The sequence below is a fragment of the Cnephaeus nilssonii genome (assembly GCF_951640355.1).
Source record: "Cnephaeus nilssonii genome assembly, chromosome: 6".
NCBI lineage: Eukaryota > Metazoa > Chordata > Mammalia > Chiroptera > Vespertilionidae > Cnephaeus > Cnephaeus nilssonii.
This window is the reverse complement of record NC_137077.1, coordinates 53,026,406-53,046,065: the sequence shown is the minus strand read 5'-3', so window position 1 is coordinate 53,046,065 and position 19,660 is coordinate 53,026,406. Positions and strand designations below refer to the sequence as shown.

Here is a 19,660-nt window from a genome sequence, read left to right as displayed (position 1 = left end):
TATTCAAAGTTTAGCTCTTTGTCTGACATGTATTCCTGTTGTATGAAATAATATAAATGATATGAAATGTCTCTGCCCTCAAAGAGTTTACAGACCATATCAAGAGATAACAGATGAAAAAGGTTTGAATCAAAATTCAAGATTAGTAAAAACAGAAGAAATCACAGGGCAATAAATGATTAATGTTAAATGTATTATGTGCGCTATTGATTGGTCTTTTCTCTGGAGGTTGATAGAATGGAAAATGCCTTATTGATACTGAAAAATATATAAATTAATGTTTGAATAGGTCATTTATGTACAAGTTCACAATTCTAAAGGTACAAAAAGGTATATGGTAAAGTGTTTCCTTCCTACACTTGTCCTCAACAAGCTTCTTCTCAGTATTAATTTATCTGTTTCTTGTCAGGCATCTTGTGTATATACATCACATGGAATGGGGTGTGTGTGTATGCACATTATTTTTTTTTACATTAACATTAAAGTTAGTATCCTGTATAAAGTGTTCTATAACTTGGTTTTTAAAAGTAGTCTTATTGAGATACAATTCACATACCATACAATTCACTCAATATACCTTTTTAAAATGTCTTAAAGTCAATTGCATATAAAAATGGGTAAGATTTGATATTATGAGTTATGTCCTAATGTGTGAGCAGAACCCACCATATAATAACTAAAATAATACAATATGTAAAAATGATATGTAACATTTTATTTGACCAAAGAGGGGACATGGAGGTGCTGAGAAGACTGCTGCATGAGCCAGAGACCTTGGGGTTAGGAACTGGGAGCTATTTGGGGGTGAGGTTTTGGGGCTGAGATTCAGTGATCAAGGCAATAGTAAGATCACTGGTCAGCAGATACTATCCATGTAAACAACTGTTTGTACCAATCTGTTAGCTCCAAGTCTAGATCAGCATCTTATGCAAAAACCTTCTCTAACTGTACATTTCCCTCTCATCTGGAAATTTTTGTAAACATTTGCCTAGGCACAATTTTGGGAAGGAAGGAAAAGGGGGAAACAATTCTACTAGAAAGTTGAACTTTGAATTGCCTGAATATTTACCAAAATCAGGGGGAAAAAAGGAATTGAGGCTTCTGGGGAAGATTAGAAGTTACAGGAAATAAAGAAGCTGTATTGCATTATAGACAACCAACCAACACTGTCTAAACACACACACACACACACACACACACACACACACATATATTTAAAATGTTGTGATCTCTCAGTGTTGCAGAAGACTTACTTTCCTCTATACCTTTCAGAATTTTATAACTATTCTATTGTGAACATAATCTATATTTATAAAATCTATATATATAAAAGCCTAAGTGACCGAATGACTGAATGCCTGGTCGCTATGACATGCCCTGACCACCAGGGGGCAGACACTCAGTGCAGGAGCTGCCCCTAGTGATCAGTGCGCTCCCACAGCCAACCTCCTGTGGCCTCTCTCCCCGGCCGGCCAGCCCCCCCAATCAGCCCTGATCGGGAGGCTGGCTGGCTGACCTCCCACGGTCCCTCCCCCCACCCCCTAGCAAGCCAACCTCCCGCAGTCCCTCTCCTCACCTCCTGACCCCCCGCCTCCCCCCACCGGCCAACCTCCCACGGCCCCTCCCCCTACCGGCTGGCCCCCCAATAGGCCTCGATACCTGGCCAGGCTGAGGGACCCCACCTGTGCACGAATTCATGCACTGTGTCTCTAGTATTTATATAACAAAACAAAAAACTTTAGAAAGTGTAACCAAAATCAGAAGACTTGTTCTTCAGGAAGCTGAAAGGAAATCAAAGTACCAAGGCAGGACAGATCAAGATTCTTACTTAAGAAATGGACCTTAGAGATCACTTAGAATTTAGATTCTAGATTAATACTATTCAAGTATGGTCCACAGGCCAGTGCTTGTCCATGAAATGTTTGTTACTGGTTAGTGATAAATTGAGTAAGCTTTTAGAAACTTTTATAGCAATTTGACATCACTGCTACTACATTGAAGCATATGATTGTTTTTCTAGTAATTGGTTTTTATTGTCTTTCGCAAAAGTATCATCAGTCCATGACCTGGTTGGAATATTATAAAAAATTGGCATACCTATCTACCTATTTAAAAATATCTGTGAAATTCAGAAATCTGAGAAACAATGATTCAGTCTAATTTTGTCTAAACCTCTGCCCAGTGTCTAACATTATAAAGTGCTTACTAGGTGCCAAGCACTATTCCAAATGCTTTACAAATACTCACTGGTTTAATCTTCATAACAACCTTTTGGTATAGATACTGTTGCATTTTCCTCATTTCATGAGAAACTGAGGCACAGAGAGGTTAAGTTATGCACCTAAATTTACACAGCTGTTAGTGGTAAAGCTAGAATTTGAATCCAGGTAGTCTGGCTTCAGAGGCCATTAAAACTATGCAGCCATTACACACTTTTAATGGTTGATTACCTAACATTTCTCAATAGAGAGTGCTGTTGGTTTGTTGAGTAGGACACTTCTCCACAGACAGGGTGGGGCAAAAGTAGGTTTACAGTTCATATGGAAAATAATACATTGCCTGGCCAGCATGGCTCAGTGGTAGAGCGTCCGACCTATGAAGCAGGAGGTCATGGTTCGATTCCCGGTCAGGACACATGGTCTGGGTTGCGGGCTCGATCCCCAGTGTGGGGCGTGCAGTGGGCAGCCAATCAATGATTCTCTGTCATCATTGATGTTTCTATCACTCTGTCCCTCTCTCTTCCTCTCTGAAATCAATTAACATTTTTAAAAAAGAAAATAATACATTAATAAATAATAATACAAGAATCTGGACAATGTGGATGAAATAGACAAATTCCTAGGAAAATACAATCTCCTAAGACTGAATCAGGAAGAATCAAAAACCCTGAATAGGCCAATAACTGATGAATTAGAAGCAGTAATAAAAAAACTCCCACTAAACAAAAGCCCAGGTCCAGATGGCTTCACAGGGGAGTTTTTCCAAACATTCAAAGAAGAGCTAACACTTATACTCCTCAAACTATTTCAGAAAATCCAACAGGAAGGAACACTTCCAAACTTTTTATGAGGCCAGCATTATCCTAATTCCAAAGCCAGATAAAGACACTACAAAGAAAGAGAATTACAGGCCAATATCCCTGATGAACATAGACACTAAAATCTTCAACAAAATATTAGCAAATTGCATCCAGTAATATATTAAAAAGTTCATACACCATGATCAAGTGGGATTTATTCCAGGGATGCAAGACTGATACAATATTCACAAATCAATAAACGTGATAGATCACATAAACAAATTGAAAGACAAAAGTCACATGATCATATCAATAGGCGCAGAGAAAGCATTCGACAAAATCCAACACCCATCAGTGTGTGTGTGTGTGTGTGTGTGTGTGTGTGTGTGTGTGTATATATCCTACATAATAAAAAGGCAATATGCAAATTGCATCACTCCGCTACGCCCACGATTGGGCCGGCTGGAGGCGTGGGGGGCGGGACTCAGGGTGGCTGTTTAGGTTGGCGGTAGGAGCGGGGGGCGGGGACTCGAGTCCCCGCCCCCCGCTCCTACCGCCAGCCTAAACGGCCAACGCTGCGGAAGGACCTATGCGGCCGGTGGAAGACGCTGGTGGCGGAACTCGGGGTGGCCAATTGCGTGGCTGCCGGCACCAGTTTTCCGCCAGCAGCTGTTTTCCACTGGCCACCCGCCATCAGGGCGGGGCGCGGCGGGGCGGGGCTGAGCAAGGCGGGCGGCAGTGGCGCACGGTTGCAGGTGTGGTGGCCCCAAGGCTGCGGCAGCAGCAGTGCACGCGGCTGAAGCGGCCGCTTGCAGGATTGAATCCTGCAAATGGGCTACTAGTATATATATATATATATACACACATTTGGCTAATATGCAAAGTGTCCCTTCAGGAGTTCGAGAGACCGGAAGTTTGATTGCTTGCTATGATGTGCGCTGACCACTAGGGGGCAGCACGAAACAAAGGCCCCAGCCAGCAGCCGGAAGGCCCCGATCGGCCCTGATCGCTGGCCAGGCCTAGGGACCCTACCCATGCACGAATTTTGTGCACCAGGCCTCTAGTTTTTGATAAAAACTCTTAGCAAAATGGGAATAGAGGGAGCATATCTCAACATGATAAAGGCCATATATGACAAACCTACAGCCAACATCATACTCAATGAGCAAAAACTAAAACCATTTCCCCTAAAAACAGGAACAAGATAGGGATGCTCACTTTGACCACTCCTGTTCAACATAGTACTGGAAGTGCTAGCCATAGTGATCAGACAAGAAGAAGAAATAAAAGGGATCCAAATTGGAAAAGAAGAAGTAAAACTGTCATTATTTGCAGATGACATGACATGATATTGTACATAGAAAACCCCAAGACTTCATCAAAAAACTACTAGACTTAATAAATGAATCCAGCAATGTAGCATGATATGAAATTAGCACCCAAAAATCAATGGCTTTTTTTATACACCAATAATGAACTCACAGAAAGAAACTAAAAAAAAAAATAAAAAAAAATCCCATTTACCATTGCAACAAAAAAACTAAGATACCTAGGAATAAACTAAGGAGGTAAAAGACTTTTACTCGGAAAACTACAGGACGTTGAAAAAAGAGATAGAGGAAGACATAAACAAATGGAAGAATATACCATGTTCATGGATTGGTAGAATCAACATCATTAAAATGTCCATACTACCCAAAGCAATCTATAGATTCAACACAATCCCCATTAAGATACCAACAGGATATTTCGAAGACCTAGAAAGAACTCCAAAAATTCATCTGGAATAAAAAAAGATCCCGAATAGCCACAGCAATCCTGAGAAAGAACAACAAAGTAGGTGGGATCTCAATACCAGATTTCAAGCTGTATTACAAGGCCACTGTTCTCAAAACAGCCTGGTGCTGGCACAAGAACAGACATATAGACCAATGGAATAGAATAGAGAACCCAGATATCGACCCAAACCACTATGCTCAATTAATATTTGACAAAGGAGGCATGAACATACAATGGAGTCAAGACAGTCTCTTCAATAAATGGTGTTGGGAAAATTGGACAGATACATGCAAAAGAATGAAACTAGATCACCAACTTACACCATACACAAAAATAAACTCAAAATGGATAAAGGACTTAAACTAAGACGGGAAACTATAAAAATACTAGAATCCACAGGCAGAGAAATCTCAGACATATCCCGAAGCAATTTCTTCACCGATACCGCTCCTAGGGTAATTGAAGCTAAAGAGAAAATAAACAAATGGGACTACATCAAAATAAAAAGCTTTTTCACAGCAAAAGAAACCATCAACAAAACAACAAGAAAGCCCACTGTATGGGAGAACGTATTTGCAAATGTTATCACTGATAAAGGTTTAATCTCCAACATCTACAGGGAACTTATACAACTTAATAAAAGGAAGATAAATGATCCAATAAAGAAATGGGCAATGAACCTAAATAGAATCTTTTCAAAAGAAGACAGAAGGCCAAGAGACACATGAAAACATGCTCAAAGTCACTAATTATCCAAGAGATGCAAATCAAAACGACAATGCGGTACCATCTCACACCTGTCAGAATGGCTATCATCAACAAATCAACAAACAAGTGCTGTCAAGGATGTGGAGATAAAGGAACCCTCGTGCACTGCTGGTGGGAATGCAGACTGGTGCAACCACTGTGGAGAACAGTATGGAGTTTCCTCAAAAATTAAAAATGGAACTCATCTGGTGTATGAACAGTTTAAGTTTTGAATATAATTGTAGTACTTGATAGGTGTATCTTATTTCTTCTAAATTGAACTCTTTTTTTGGCTCATTGTTCTCCCTGAAGAGCTCCCCCTTCCCTCAGCTTAGTTCTATCAGTAATCCATAAATTCTTCTCCTTTCTATTGCCTGCAAAGTTGATAAGCATACCTGTTATGTCTTTAGTCAAGTTACTGATTTTAAAAATCTGCAACAGAAATGTGGAATACAATTAGATTTTTTTTCTCACTTTAATATAGATCTTTTTTGTTGTTGTTAATCCATTTAGAAAGAGTGGAAGGGAGGAGGAAAGACCGAGAGAAACATCATTGTAAGAGAGAGACATGGATTGGTTGCCTCCCCCAGGTGCCCCGACTGGGGCGGGGATCGAGCCTGCAGCCGAGGTACACGCCCTGTGCTAGAATTGAACCCACGACTTCAGTCCATAGGCCGATGCTATGTCCACTGAACCAAACCAGCCAGGGCTTGACATAGATCTTTTAATTGATTCATTGTTGATATTAAGCTGGCTAACACATTTACCTAATTCTACAAGTGGTCAGACTGGAACACCTATTTATGGTAGATTTCAGTAAAGGATCTGGGATAACAGAAGAATCTCCTTTTGTAGATAACTAGATTTTATACTTAAAGATTAATTATTTTAATTAACTAGCTGGTACAGTCATTTTTTGGGGAAACTAGACCTTTTTCTCTTCTCAGAAATGCTAAAGATTTGTAATAATAAATAGTTGCATGAATATATTATAATTTTATTAAAGTAGGGTATTTATCTGTACCATATGTTAGAAAAGTCTTCTTGTGGATCTAGAGGCTTGGTGGGATTAAGAGCAATTGTTTGGGATTGAACTTTCTTTTCTTTTTCTTTTTTGTGAGAACTGCAGTTGATCCTTAACAATATGGGTTTAAACTGTTCAGATCCACTTATACTTGAGTTTTTTGTTTTGTTTCAATAAATACAGTATGGTAAATGTAATTTCTTTTATGGTTTCTTAACATTTTCTTTAGCTTACTGTATTGTAAGAGTATAGTATATAATAATATACCATAAATTTGTTAATCGACTGTTTATGTTATTGGTAAGGCTTCCCATCAACAGTAGGCTATTAGTAGTTATGCTTTTGAGGAATTCAAGTTATACGCAGGTACTTGATTGCATGGGTGTCAGGGCCTCTAACTCCGTGTTGTTCAAGGATCAACTAACTTTTTTTTTTGGCCAGGTTCATTCTGTAAACTAAGGAAAAGTTTTATTTTTTTCTCAGCTTGCTGAACTAAAGCAGGAATGTCTTGCTCGTGGTTTGGAGACCAAGGGAATAAAACAAGATCTCATCAACAGGCTCCAGGCCTATCTTGAAGAGCATGGTGAGTACTTTGTGGAGGCAAAGAGTGGTATGATTGAGGGTATTAATTTTTAGGCTCTGCCATATGGAAGATTTCTTCTTTTCCTTTAGGTTGCTGGTAATGTAAGCTGTTAATTAACTATATCAAGAAAACTCTTGGTTATCCAGAACAGTGGTTATAATGCAAAAAACCCACTCCCACTTTTTAAATACATTGTAATTTTATTTCAGCAAATTATTTAAAAGGAAGTATGGTAAAACAATATCATTAACCTGAGAATTAGAATATTTGAATTCTAATTCCTTTTGTGCCAGAAATTTACTAGGTAACTTTGGGTATTCACTGTTTATTTCAGAGAAGAAGGGAGAGGGAGAGAGAGATGAAAACATCAACGATCAGAGAGAATCATTGATTTGCTGCCTCCTGCACGCCCCACACGTGATCTAACCGTGACCTCCTGGTCGACGTCAAACCCCTGAGCCATGCTGGCCAGGCAGTACTGTGTTGTTTCAAAGATGTATTTGTTTGGCTTATGGCTGTGTTGTCATCTAGTCTATTAATTCCAATTCCTATATAGTGGTCTATGATGTATAGAATCCACCACATTTTAATTCACCCAGTGATAGACACCTCTATTGCCTCCTGAACTACTTCTTTCATTTTCCTTCACATTCCTATGTAAGAGTCTTTCTGGATTATATACCCAGGAATGGGTTGCTAATTAATATATAGTTATGATGTATACTTAATATGACTAAGCACTGCCAAATTACTTTCTAGAATTGCCCTATAAATCTATAGAGTACATGATGGTTCTTTTTTTTTTTTACATGATGGTTCTTGTATCACTTTCACAGGCCTAAACTTTGCACTATCTTGTCAAGTAGCCTAGTTTTAAGAGTTTACACATTTCTGTGTTCATGGTTCTTTGAGTTTCTCCTTTGTTTATTATTCTTTAAGGGTTTGTACCATTCACTAGTTAGTTTGCAAGCCATTTCTTTTATATTCTAGTAACTATTCCCTTGTTGGTTTTAGACTAATATCTTTGTTATTTGTTTCCTTTTCCATGGTGTTTTTCCTTAGTTTTGAAAAAATCTGCAATTTTTTCATATTACATTAAAAAAAATGATTTTAGGGAAGGAGGTAGGGGGGGGAGAGAGAGAGACAGACAGACAGACAGACAGACATCGATGTGAGAGAGATACATTGATTGGTCGCCTCCCATGTTCCCTGACAGGGAATCGAACCCGTTACTTTTCCGTACCCAGGGCGATGCTTCAACCAACTGAGCCACACCAGCCAGGGCTTTCTCATACTATTTTTGCTTTTGTTTTGTGTGTGTGTGTGTTTAATATATATATTTGTGTTGACTTCAGAGAGGAAGGGAGAGGAAGAGAGAGATAGAAACATCAATGATGAGAGAGAATCATCTATCGGTTGCCTTCCACATGCCCCCACTGGGGATCAAACCTGTCACCCAGCATGTGCCCTGACCTGGAATCAAAATGAGACCTCCTGGTTCCTAGGTCAATGCTCAACCACTGAGCAACACAGTTAGGGCTTGCTGCTGCTGTTTCTTTTTGTTTTTGTTTTTTTAATTTTAGAAATTATTCCCTACCACTAAATCTTAAAGGTATTCTCCCATATTACTTAATATTAATATTTAAATTTGACCTCATCACATTTAGTTCTTCAGTTCAGCTGGACTTCAACTTTGTATTAATGTTAGGTGGAGAAAACAGTTTTATCTTCTTTGTGGAGCAATTTTACCAGCATTAGTTTTGCCTTCATTATTGAATTGTATTTTGGGAAAGCAAAATGATTATAATTTTAGCCTGAGTGAAGTGATCAATATGGTTTTGTAGCATGGCTTGACCTGAATATTTTAATATTCTTTAGCTGAAGAGGAGGCAAATGAAGAAGACGTACTAGGAGATGAAACAGAGGTGAGTTGGAGAGAATAAGGTTAGTCACTGACCTGACAATGTGTCGCTGCCTTGGCAACATTGCTTAACATCAGTCATTAGAGGGCTTAAATAACTAACTTGTTAAGGGAGTGTAGTGGGGAAATGAAGATTCTGAAAGACTGGTTCATTTTAGAGTTTTCATATTCTTCTACTGATAGGTTTTTACTCTTGATTTATATTAAATATCCTGTTTCATTTGGTTTTAGGAAGAAGAACCAAAGCCCATAGAACTGCCTGTTAAAGAGGAAGAACCCCCTGAAAAAACTGTTGATGTGTAACTATCTCTTTTTGTAATTTGAGTACAGAGCAGACAATTCTGGATTTGGGGGTGGGATATTAGTGTTTCATTTTGTTTAACTTTTATGTGTTCTTGTTGGCTTTTTCATTTCTCAGTAGATCATACATTTTCAGTAGAGTCTATTTCATTTCAAGTATATGGTCTCAGTGAAGCAAAGTAGTTTGTCTCTGCTTTATATAATAGGTAATTAGGACCAGGAGACTTTAAGCTCAAAGTTTAGGTCTCCTAGCCTTTGTTGTATCACCATAATAGATAGTTCTCTTTCTGTATAGCGAATTATACAAATTCTCTGCATATAAGGACTTTTGTAAGGAAGGAGAGTGCTGAGCAGAGATTTTGCCTCTCAGGTACACTATTCTCTATCGTTTTGATTTATAGTAGAGGAGGAGAGGACAAAATACTAGAGTGGAAAGTAGATCTTGATTTATTTAAACTATCCCACTATGTTATCATAAACATTTTTTATTTGGGGTTCTTTCTACAAATGTCTGGCCATCTTATTCTCTAGCACATTAAGAACAGTTGAGTCCTTTTTAACATTTTTGTTCCTCATAGCTGTGTTAATGCATTTAACTATAAAATGCAATATATAGACTAATTAAAAGTCAAACAGTACATACACTCAAGTACCCCTTGTTTTCACCCCCATCTGATTTCCTAGAGGTTTTCAGTATATTCTTTTGTAATATATTACATGGTATGTGTATATACGGATACATATGGTTACACACTGTGCATATTGTTGGTTTCTTGATGTTTTCACACCTGGAGATTTTTTTTTGGAACAGTTATCTCAGGTAATGTTTCCTTTTTTCTTATTTTTTTAATCTTTATTGTTGAAAGTATTACGTATGTCCTCTTTTTCCCCCTCATTGACCCCTTACAGCTCACCCCACCCATGGATTATGCATATAAGGTCTTTGGTTGATTACCTCCCACCCACCCACCCTTCTGCGCCTTCCCTCTGAGATTCTGCACTCTGTTCCATGCTTCCATGTCTCTGGATCCACTCTGTTCATCAGTTTATTTTGTTCATAGATTCCACATATGAGTGAGATCATGTGATACTTGTCTTTCTCTGACTGACTTATTTCACTTAGCGTGATACTCTCCAGGGCCCTCCAGACTGTCTCAAAGGGTAAGAGATTCTTCTTTTTTACTGCTGCATAGTATTCCATGGTGTTAATGTACCACAGCTTTTTTATCCACACATCTACTGATGGGCACTTGGGTGTTTCCAGATCTTAGCTATTGCAAATTGTGCTGCTATGAACATAGGGGTGCATACATTCTTTCTGATTGGTGTTTCAGGTTTCTTAGGATATATTCCTAGAAGTGGGATCACTGGATCAAATGGCAGTTCCATATTTAATTTTTTGAGGAAACTCCATACTGTTTTCCATAATGGCTACACCAGTCTGCATTCCCACCAGCAGTGTACTAGGGTTCTCCACATCCTTACCAGCACTTGTCATTTGTTGATTTGTTGATGGTAGCCATTCTGACAGGTGTCAGGTGATACCTCATCATTTTAATTTGCATCTCTCTGATGATTAGTGACTCTGAGCATTTTTTATGTCTCTTGGCCTTCTGTAGGTCCTCTTTCAAAAAGTGTCTATTTAGGTCCTTTGTCCATTTTTTAATTGGATTGTTTGTCTTCCTTTTGTTAAATTGTATGAGTTCCTTATATATTTTGGATATTAACTCTTTTATCAGATGTATCATTGCCAAATATGTTCTCCCATACAGTGGGCTCCCTTCTCATTTTGTTGATGTTTTCTTTTGCTGTGCAGACGTTTTTTATTTTGACATAGTCCCATTTGTTTATTTTCTCCTTAGTTTCCTTTGCACTAGAACAGTGGTCAGCAAACTCATTAGTCAACAGAGCCAAATATCAACAGTACAACGATTGAAATTTCTTTTGAGAGCCAAATTTTTAAACTTCTTCTAACGCCACTTCTTCAAAATAGACTCACCCAGGCCATGGTATTTTGTGGAAGAGCCACACTCAAGGGGCCAAAGAGCCGCATGTGGCTCGCGAGCCGCAGTTTGTCGACCACTGCCCTAGAAGATGAATCCGTAAACATATTGCTACAAGAGATGTCTGAGATTTTGCTTCCTATCGTTTCTTCTAGGATTTTTATGATTTCTCAACTTAAATTTAGGTCTTTTATCCATTTAAGTTTATTCTTGTATATGGGCTAAGTTTGTGGTCTAGTTTCATATTTTTGCATGTATCTGTCCAATTTTCCCAACACCATTTATTGAAGAGACTCTCTTGACTCCATTGTATGCTCTTGCCTCCTTTGTCAAATATTAATTGAGCGTAATGGCTTGGGTCAATTTCTTGGGTCTCTGTTCTGTTCCATCCATCAATATGCCTGTTCTTACGCCAGTACCAGGCTGTTTTGATCACGGTGGCTTTGTAGTATAATTTGATATCTGGTATTGTGATTCCTCCAACTTTGTTCTTCTTTCTCAAGATTGCTGTAGCAGTTCGGGTTCTTTTTTGGTTCCATATAAATTTTTGGAGTAATTGTTCTAGATCTGTGAAATATGCTGTTGATATTTTAATAGGGATTGCATTGAATCTGTTGATTGCTTTGGGTAGTATGGACATTTTAATGATGTTGATTCTACCAATCCATGAACAAGGAATATTCTTCCACTTGTTTATATCTTCTTCTATCTCGTTTTTCAATGTCCTGTAGTATTCTGAGTACAAGTCTTTTACCTCCTTGGTTAAGTTATTCCTAAGTATCTTATTATTATTATTATATATTTTTTTGGTGCAGTGGTAAATGGGATTGTTTTTTAATTTCTCTTTCTGAGAATTCATTATTGGTATATATATATATATATATATAAAAGGCCATCGATTTTTGGGTGTTGATTTTGTATCTGCTACATTGCCAAATTCATTTATTAAATGTCATTTTTTGGTGGAGTCATTAGGTTTTCTATGTACAATATCATGTCATCTGTGAATAATTAAAGTTTTACTTCCTCCTTTCCAATTTGGATACCTTTGATTTCTTCTTCTTGTTTGATCGCTGTGGCTAGGACTTCCAGTACTATGTTGATTAAGAGTGTTGAAAATGGACATCCCTATCTTCTTACTGTTCTTAGGGAAATGGTTTTAGTTTTTGCCATTTGAGTATGATGTTCGATATAGGTTTGTTACATATGGCCTTTATCATGTTGAGATATGCTTCTTCTATTCCTACTTTGCTGAGAGTTTTTATCAAAAATGGGTGTTGGGCCCTAGCCTGTCTGGCTCAGTGGATAGAGCGTTAGCCTGCAGACTTAAGGGTCCTGGGTTCGATTCCGGTCAAGGGCACATGCCAGGGTTGTGGGCTCAATCCCTAGTAGGGGGTGTGCAGGAGGCAGCCAATCAATGATTCTCTCATCATTAATATTTCTGTCTCTCTCCCTTCCTCTCTGAAATCAATAAAAATATGTTTTTTTAAAAATGGGTGTTGGATTTTGTCGAATACTTTTTCTGTGTCTCTTGTTATGATCATGTGATTTTTGTCTTTTTTTTTTTAATATATTTTATTGATTTTTTACAGAGAGGAAGGGAGAGAGATAGAGAGTCAGAAACATCGATGTGAGAGAAACATCGATCAGCTGCCTCCTGCACAGATGTGCCTGCAACCAAGGTACATGCCCTTGATCGGAATCGAACCTGGGACCCTTCAGTCCGCAGGCGGACGCTCTAGCCACTGAGCCAAACCGTTTTCGGCTGATTTTTGACTTTGAATTTGTTTATGTTATGTATCATGTTTATTGATTTGCGAATATTGTACCAGCCTTGCATCCCTGGAATAAATCCCACTTGGCCATGGTGTATGATCTTTTTAATATATTGCTGGATCCGATTTGCTAATATTTTGTTGAGGATTTTAGCATCTATATTCATCAGGGATATTGGCTGTAATTCTCTTTCTTTGTTATTTCCTTCCTTCTACTTACTCTGGGCTTTTCTTGTTGTTCTCTTTCTAATTCTTTAAGTTGTAGGGTTAAATAGTTTATTATTAATGTTTCTCTTTTCTTTTTCTTTTTCTTTTTTTTTTTTTTTGAGGTAGGCCTGTAGTGCTATGAACTTCCCTCTCAGGACTGCTTTTGGTGTCCACATCTGGAAATCTTTATGTAATAGTGTTCTTACATAAATGTTAATTATATACTAAGTAAGGTTCTAAGTGTTATACATATATACATTTAATCTTCACATCAGTCCTGAAATATGAATAATTATCCTAGTAAGTGGTAGGTCTCTTTTTTTAAGTTTGTTGTTATTGCAAATATATGTAAAAGTTACAAGAATAGTATAATAGACTCAAGAACCCATTTATTCAGATTTAGTAGTTATCAGCTTAGAGCCTTATTCTTTCTAGCAACTAATAGTATTCCATTCCAGGGATAAACTAATTTCACTAGTCTCCTGTTGATGGACATTAAGATTATTCATAATAGCAAAAAATGCAGTGCTACATGTCCTTATGCAACTGTTTTTATATTTATGCAAGTATGTTCATAGAATATATCCCTGGAGTTGCTGCATTACAGGGGATGTGCATGTAATGTTTTATTAGATTTTTTCAAATATTACTGCTTTTGAAAACCTTTTAGTTATCTTCCATCATAGAGGCTTGTGTTTAGATATAATGTTTTAAGAAAATGTTTTATGGGATAGCTTTAAAATTGAGATGTTTTGCCGAAACCGGTTTGGCTCAGTGGATAGAGCGTCGGCCTGCGGACTGAAGGGTCCCAGGTTCAATTCCGGTCAAGGGCATGTACCTTGGTTGCGGGCACATTCCCAGTAGGGGGTGTGCAAGAGGCAGCTGATCGATGTTTCTCTCTCATCGATGTTTCTCACTATCCCTCTCTCTTCCTCTCTGTAAAAAATCAATAAAATATATTTTTTAAAAATTGAGATGTTTTGGGGACTTCTGGGCAAGAAGGAATATCAGGTGTAAATACAGTGATAATTGGCTTGTGTGGTTAAAAATAATGAAATTTGGATCTGGTTGGTGTGGCTCGGTTGGACGTCATCCCCTGCACCAGTGGTCGGCAAACTCATTAGTCAACAGAGCCAAATATCAGCAGTATGATGATTGAAATTTCTTTTGAGAGCCGAAAACCGACTTCTGCGCATGGGCCACGAAGTTTCAATCGCACTGTACGTGCATGCCCGCATGTGGTATTTTGTGGAAGAGCCACACTCAAGGGGCCAAAGAGCCGCATGTGGCTCGCGAGCCGCAGTTTGCCGACCACTGCCCTTCACCAAAAGGTTGCCTGTTTGACTCCCTGTCAGGGCACATGCACAAGTTGTGGGCTCTGTCCCCAGTAAGGGGATAGGGAACGTGCAGACGGCAGCTGATCAATGTTTCGCGCTCTCTCTCCCTCTTCCTTCCTCTCTCTCTCTAAAAAAAATCAATAATAAATATTTTTTAAAATGAAGTTTGAAAATTTGTAAAAGTTCATTATTCTTAGGATATTGTAAAATGTGTAATTTGGTGTGTTTTTTAATTTTTAAAATATATTTTATTAATTTTTTTACAGAGAGGAAGGGAGAGGGATAGAGAGTTAGAAACTTCGATGAGAGAGAAACATCGATCAGCTGCCTCCTGCACACCCCCTACTGGGGATGTGCCTGCAACCAAGGTACATGCCCTTGACGAACTGAACCTGGGACCCTTCAGTCCGCAGGCCGACGCTCTATCCACTGAGCCAAACCAGCCAGGGCTGTAATTTGTTTAAAGGGTTTTAATTTCTACACAGGGAAATTCATTGTGGGGGATAGTAGTGATTTTGTTTTTTGGAGGGAAGTAATGGTTAGACTAAAATATGTACAGTACATGCCCGGCTGGTGTGGCTCAATGGTTGAGCGTCCACCTATGAACCAGGCAGTTACGGTTCCCTTTCCAGTCAGTACACATGCCCCGGTTTTGGGCTTGGCCCCCTACTAGGGGTCATGCAGGAGGCAGCCAGTCAATGATTCTCTCTCATTATTGATGTTTCTCTCTCTCCCCTTCTCCTTTCCTCCTTGAAATCAATAAAAAAATATATTTTTAAAAATATGTACAGTTCAGAGAGTCCCTATAGTTTAGACAGTGTTTTGTATGTGACTGTGTGTCAAAAATTTCTCAGAGACGAAATTTCCCTTGATTCCCAGAATGTGATGTGTTGTTATTGCTTGTGCTTAATTGTGTCTGAGAGAGTTAGAATGGAACAGAAGGAGGCTTCCTCTCTGTGGTTCCATTTCTGCTATGAGGTTAACTGCAGTGATTGTGCTTTAAGACAGGAATGTGAAGAAAGTCATTAGCCTGGGGTTGGTGGAGAGGACTGCTTTCTTAATGGCATTGGACTTGGAGGAAAACATTAAACTTCAGTGTCCCTTTTTGCCTGAACAAGACAGTGATGGGGAAGGAAGAGTGACCAGGAAATGGGAAGAATTAAAAAATTTCTTTAAAAGTCAGAATATTTAGGGCTAATTTAGATCCCTGGAACATTCAATAGGAGATCCCCTACTTCATCTTTGGTTTGAGTGTCTCCAAAAATATTCCTCTTTCTAGTTTGATGTTTTTTTCTCTTTTCATAGTAAAGTCAGTTAAATATTGTAGGACTTAGTTATGGTCAGCAGGGGGCACCTATTGCTTATCTGTCAGTTCAGGGACCTCCAACAAAAGGATGTAGGAGAGAGTAAGTTCCTGTTCCAGAATTGCTTCCTCTGAAAATGCCATTAAGCCATTACTACCTTTCAGGGCATCAAATGGGAAAAGTGTCTGGGATATTGGAACAAAAGCCGCCCATGTCTCTAAATGAGGGACCTTAATGAGACTGGTTATGACCCACAGTTTTATGGGAGTCGTTTGGTGGAAGGTTAATTCCCTTCCATTTATCCTGGGTACTTCCGAACTTTGTCTCCCGCCCCTATGGTCCTCCTCTTTTGTTTTCTCTTAGCCTTTTGACTAGTAACTTACCATGTTTTCCTAATTCAAACTCCCCTTAGCCTTTTTTCTTCCCACTCCTTTTGGCATTTTTATTTGTCCCATTTTGACTATTTCAGCTGAAGCTATAGTCCCCATGGGAGAAATAAAGGGATTTATAAAAGAAAGAAACCAGAGCTTGTAGAGCACACATTAATTGTTTCAGTGATGAAAATTGAAAGCTGATATTTAAATGAGGGTTAGAGGACTAGTTAGTAGTCCAGAAGTAAATTTAAAATGGTTTTATTTACTAAAAGTAAATAAAATGGTTTCCCGTATCCTTTGAGTATTTCCCTTCAGCCCAATATATTTAACCAGACTTCTTTCCTGATAACTTTCTTATACTTTAGCAAAGTAGCTTGGTCTGTTATTTGAACTCTTATCAGCAGATGACAGTTCAAGGAATTGAGTTCTAATGCGTTTTATGGTTTTTTGGGTTAAGAAGAGGTGGTAGAAAGATATGGGACAGAAGAGATGATTCAGGGAAATTCTTACACTATTCTAAAGTTTTGGTTTAGAATGTCCGTTTTCTCATTTTAAAAAATTCTTTCCTCTTTTTCCAGGGCAGCAGAAAAGAAAGTGGTAAAAATTACATCTGAAATACCACAGACTGAGGTAGGTATTTTCCCTGGGAGAAGAGCAGGCCCTCTATACATATATCTTTCTGTGTCTTACCCTTTATTCTGTCTGTATTATCACTTTAAAATTTTTACTCATAGGCAGAAAATCAGTATTGACAGATTTGGTATTGATATATTTTTCCACCAACTACACTTGAGAAAATATTTGGGCTGGCATAGTCACCGTTGAAACCATAGTCTTTTTGTATATAATACTGCACCTGTGTTCTTAATGGTATTTCTCTTTATGATGTTTACAAGCTAGGATTGGAGCTTGGGAGAATTGTACCTTGGGAGAGATGAAAAGTAAGGGAAGATGTCACCCTTAGGTTATAACTCACTAGCTGGTGAGATAGAAATTTCTGTGGGATTCTGTCTTAAGATCTCTGAAACTAGGTTTCAGTCAAGATCTGTATTCTTTTTTATACCTTTAAAGTAAAGATGGCATAGGATATACTGCCTCATTTCTAACTGAAAGCGTACCACCACTGTTGGAACCAAGTTGTTCCTTTGATCCCTTTTCAAAGGTCAACTAGACACAGCTTTTTGGCTTCTTGGCTTCATGCAGATTGTGGGTTTTATTTTATTTCTTTAGTTTTTGAGGGCATGGATGTAATAATAGTCTTTTTGTGTTTGCTTTCTGGAAACGGCTATTGAGTTAAGCCCTCAGATGGATATAACCTGATATCCTCTAAGATGGTCAGTATTCTCAGTTTAGATCTTAAGAAATTACTCCTCATATTCTAAAGATACACCTCTAAACAACTTTTCTCTTAAGAGAAGAAAACCAGAAATTAAATTTTTCTTTTCCCCTTCTTTTATCCATTATCACTTAGAGAATGCAGAAGAGAGCTGAAAGATTCAATGTACCTGTGAGTTTGGAGAGTAAGAAAGCTGCCCGGGCAGCTAGGTGAGTGTCCCCAGCCTTTTGGACCTGAGATAGTGATAGTACGAAGGTGAGGGGCTGTGATTTTAAATATAATTGTTGACTTTAAGGAGTATATAGGCCTTGCTGAAAAGAAACTTTTTTGGCTCTATTCAGAACTCTGTTGATTTGGATGTAGTAGCTATAGATGGGTTTTATTATCAAGCAGGGTTTTTGTAATAGGTAAAAGTTAGGAACTGACTGCTACTGATAAGGCTTCCTTTTAGCTTATTATTTGGACTCTTGGTGAGAAAAAGAGTAAACGGAACTTCTTTCATGGAGTTGTTAGAATTAGCTAATGATTGCAAGGCTTGAGATCACAAGCAAGAAGTGCCATATGTACACTTGACACGGAGACCAGGAGTGTGAACAGCTCCCTAAAATTTAGCTTGTTTTTCTTTCTACAGATTTGGAATTTCTTCAGTTCCCTCAAAAGGTAAGCATACAGAAACTCTTCTGAGAAAGTTATCTCTCTATTCTTACTTTTCTGGCACACAGATTTTATTTCTCCAAATTAAGGTAAGCTTGTTAGCTTTAGAAGCCTTTAAGAGGTTGTAACATTTACCTCTTTGCTTTAGGTAACACTATACGTAATCCTTCCTGGGCAATTTAGAGAAGGTACTGAAGAGAATAGGAAGAAGTACCAACATTTGTTTTTCTTTTCTTGGACATTTTCAGAGAAGTTTCTAGTACCTCACTTACTTATTCTGTTGTCTCAAAAGTATGTAATTATTATGTACCTGTCCATTGTTATTCTGCCTAGTGTAGTGGTAAAGGGAGAGTCTCTTTTACCTCAATAATCTTACTTCTAGGAATTTACAAGGAAATAATCTTGGATATACTTAAAGATTTAGCCACAAAGATTATCATGCATTATTTGTAGTGATCAGTAACTGAAAGCAGTGTGACATACAGTAGGGAATTGGTTAAATAAATTTGTACCATGGTATAGTGGAAGGCCATGCAGATGTTAAAAATGATATTGAAGAATATTTGTCAGGAAGATATTAAGTGAAAAAAGCAAGTTATAAAATTTGCAGTAGATTGTCATTTCCTAGTGCATGTATGGTTAGGAAAAAAAGAAGGAAATATACTAAATTGTTAATACTCATTGTCTCTGGTAGAATTTTGAGTGACTACATCTTGTCTGTTTTTAAAATTTCCACAATGAAAAAAATTTCTACAATGAATATACATTTTGTAATAAATTAGGAAATAAAGGTTATTGGTTTTTTTTTAATATTTATATATTTTATTGATTTCAGAGAGGAAGGGAGAGGGAAAGAGAGATAGAAACATCAATGATGAGAGAGAATCATCGATAGGCTGCCTCCTGCACCCCCACACTGGAGATGAAACCCACAATCCCAGGCATGTGTCCTTGACCAGAATCGAACCCGGGACCCTTCAGTCTGCAGGCCGATGCTCTATCCATTGAGCAAAACCAGCTAGGGCAGGTTATTGTTTTTTTTAAAAGGACGTAATCCCTATAAAATTTAAATGTAATCTCCTAATCCAGTCCGGTCTTCCTAGTGACTTGTTTGTAGTTTTAAGTGTGTTAAGAAAATGTCCTCCAAAAATCTTATATTGCTGTGCTTTTTAAAAGACCAGGAAAATTCTGGCCACTATCAGTATGTGTTTTAGAAATAAGTTATTTTCTAGCTTTTAGTTATGTCAAGAGAAAGATAATAGGATTGATGATAGTACAACAAAATTATTTAAGACAT

General features: G+C 38.0%; 1 protein-coding gene across 2 annotated transcripts in view; it reads left to right on the top strand.

Annotated features, from left to right (window-relative positions):
- Positions 1-19,660, top strand: part of SARNP (SAP domain containing ribonucleoprotein) — a 60,450-nt gene that overhangs the window by 2,687 nt on the left and 38,103 nt on the right. For both annotated transcript variants that reach the window (XM_079774358.1, XM_079774357.1), the window contains exons 2-7: positions 7,053-7,152; positions 9,031-9,077; positions 9,305-9,372; positions 16,952-17,003; positions 17,845-17,918; positions 18,341-18,369. In XM_079774358.1, coding sequence (XP_079630484.1) covers positions 7,053-7,152; positions 9,031-9,077; positions 9,305-9,372; positions 16,952-17,003; positions 17,845-17,918; positions 18,341-18,369 — 370 coding nt within the window. The remainder of the gene's footprint in view (positions 1-7,052; positions 7,153-9,030; positions 9,078-9,304; positions 9,373-16,951; positions 17,004-17,844; positions 17,919-18,340; positions 18,370-19,660) is intronic.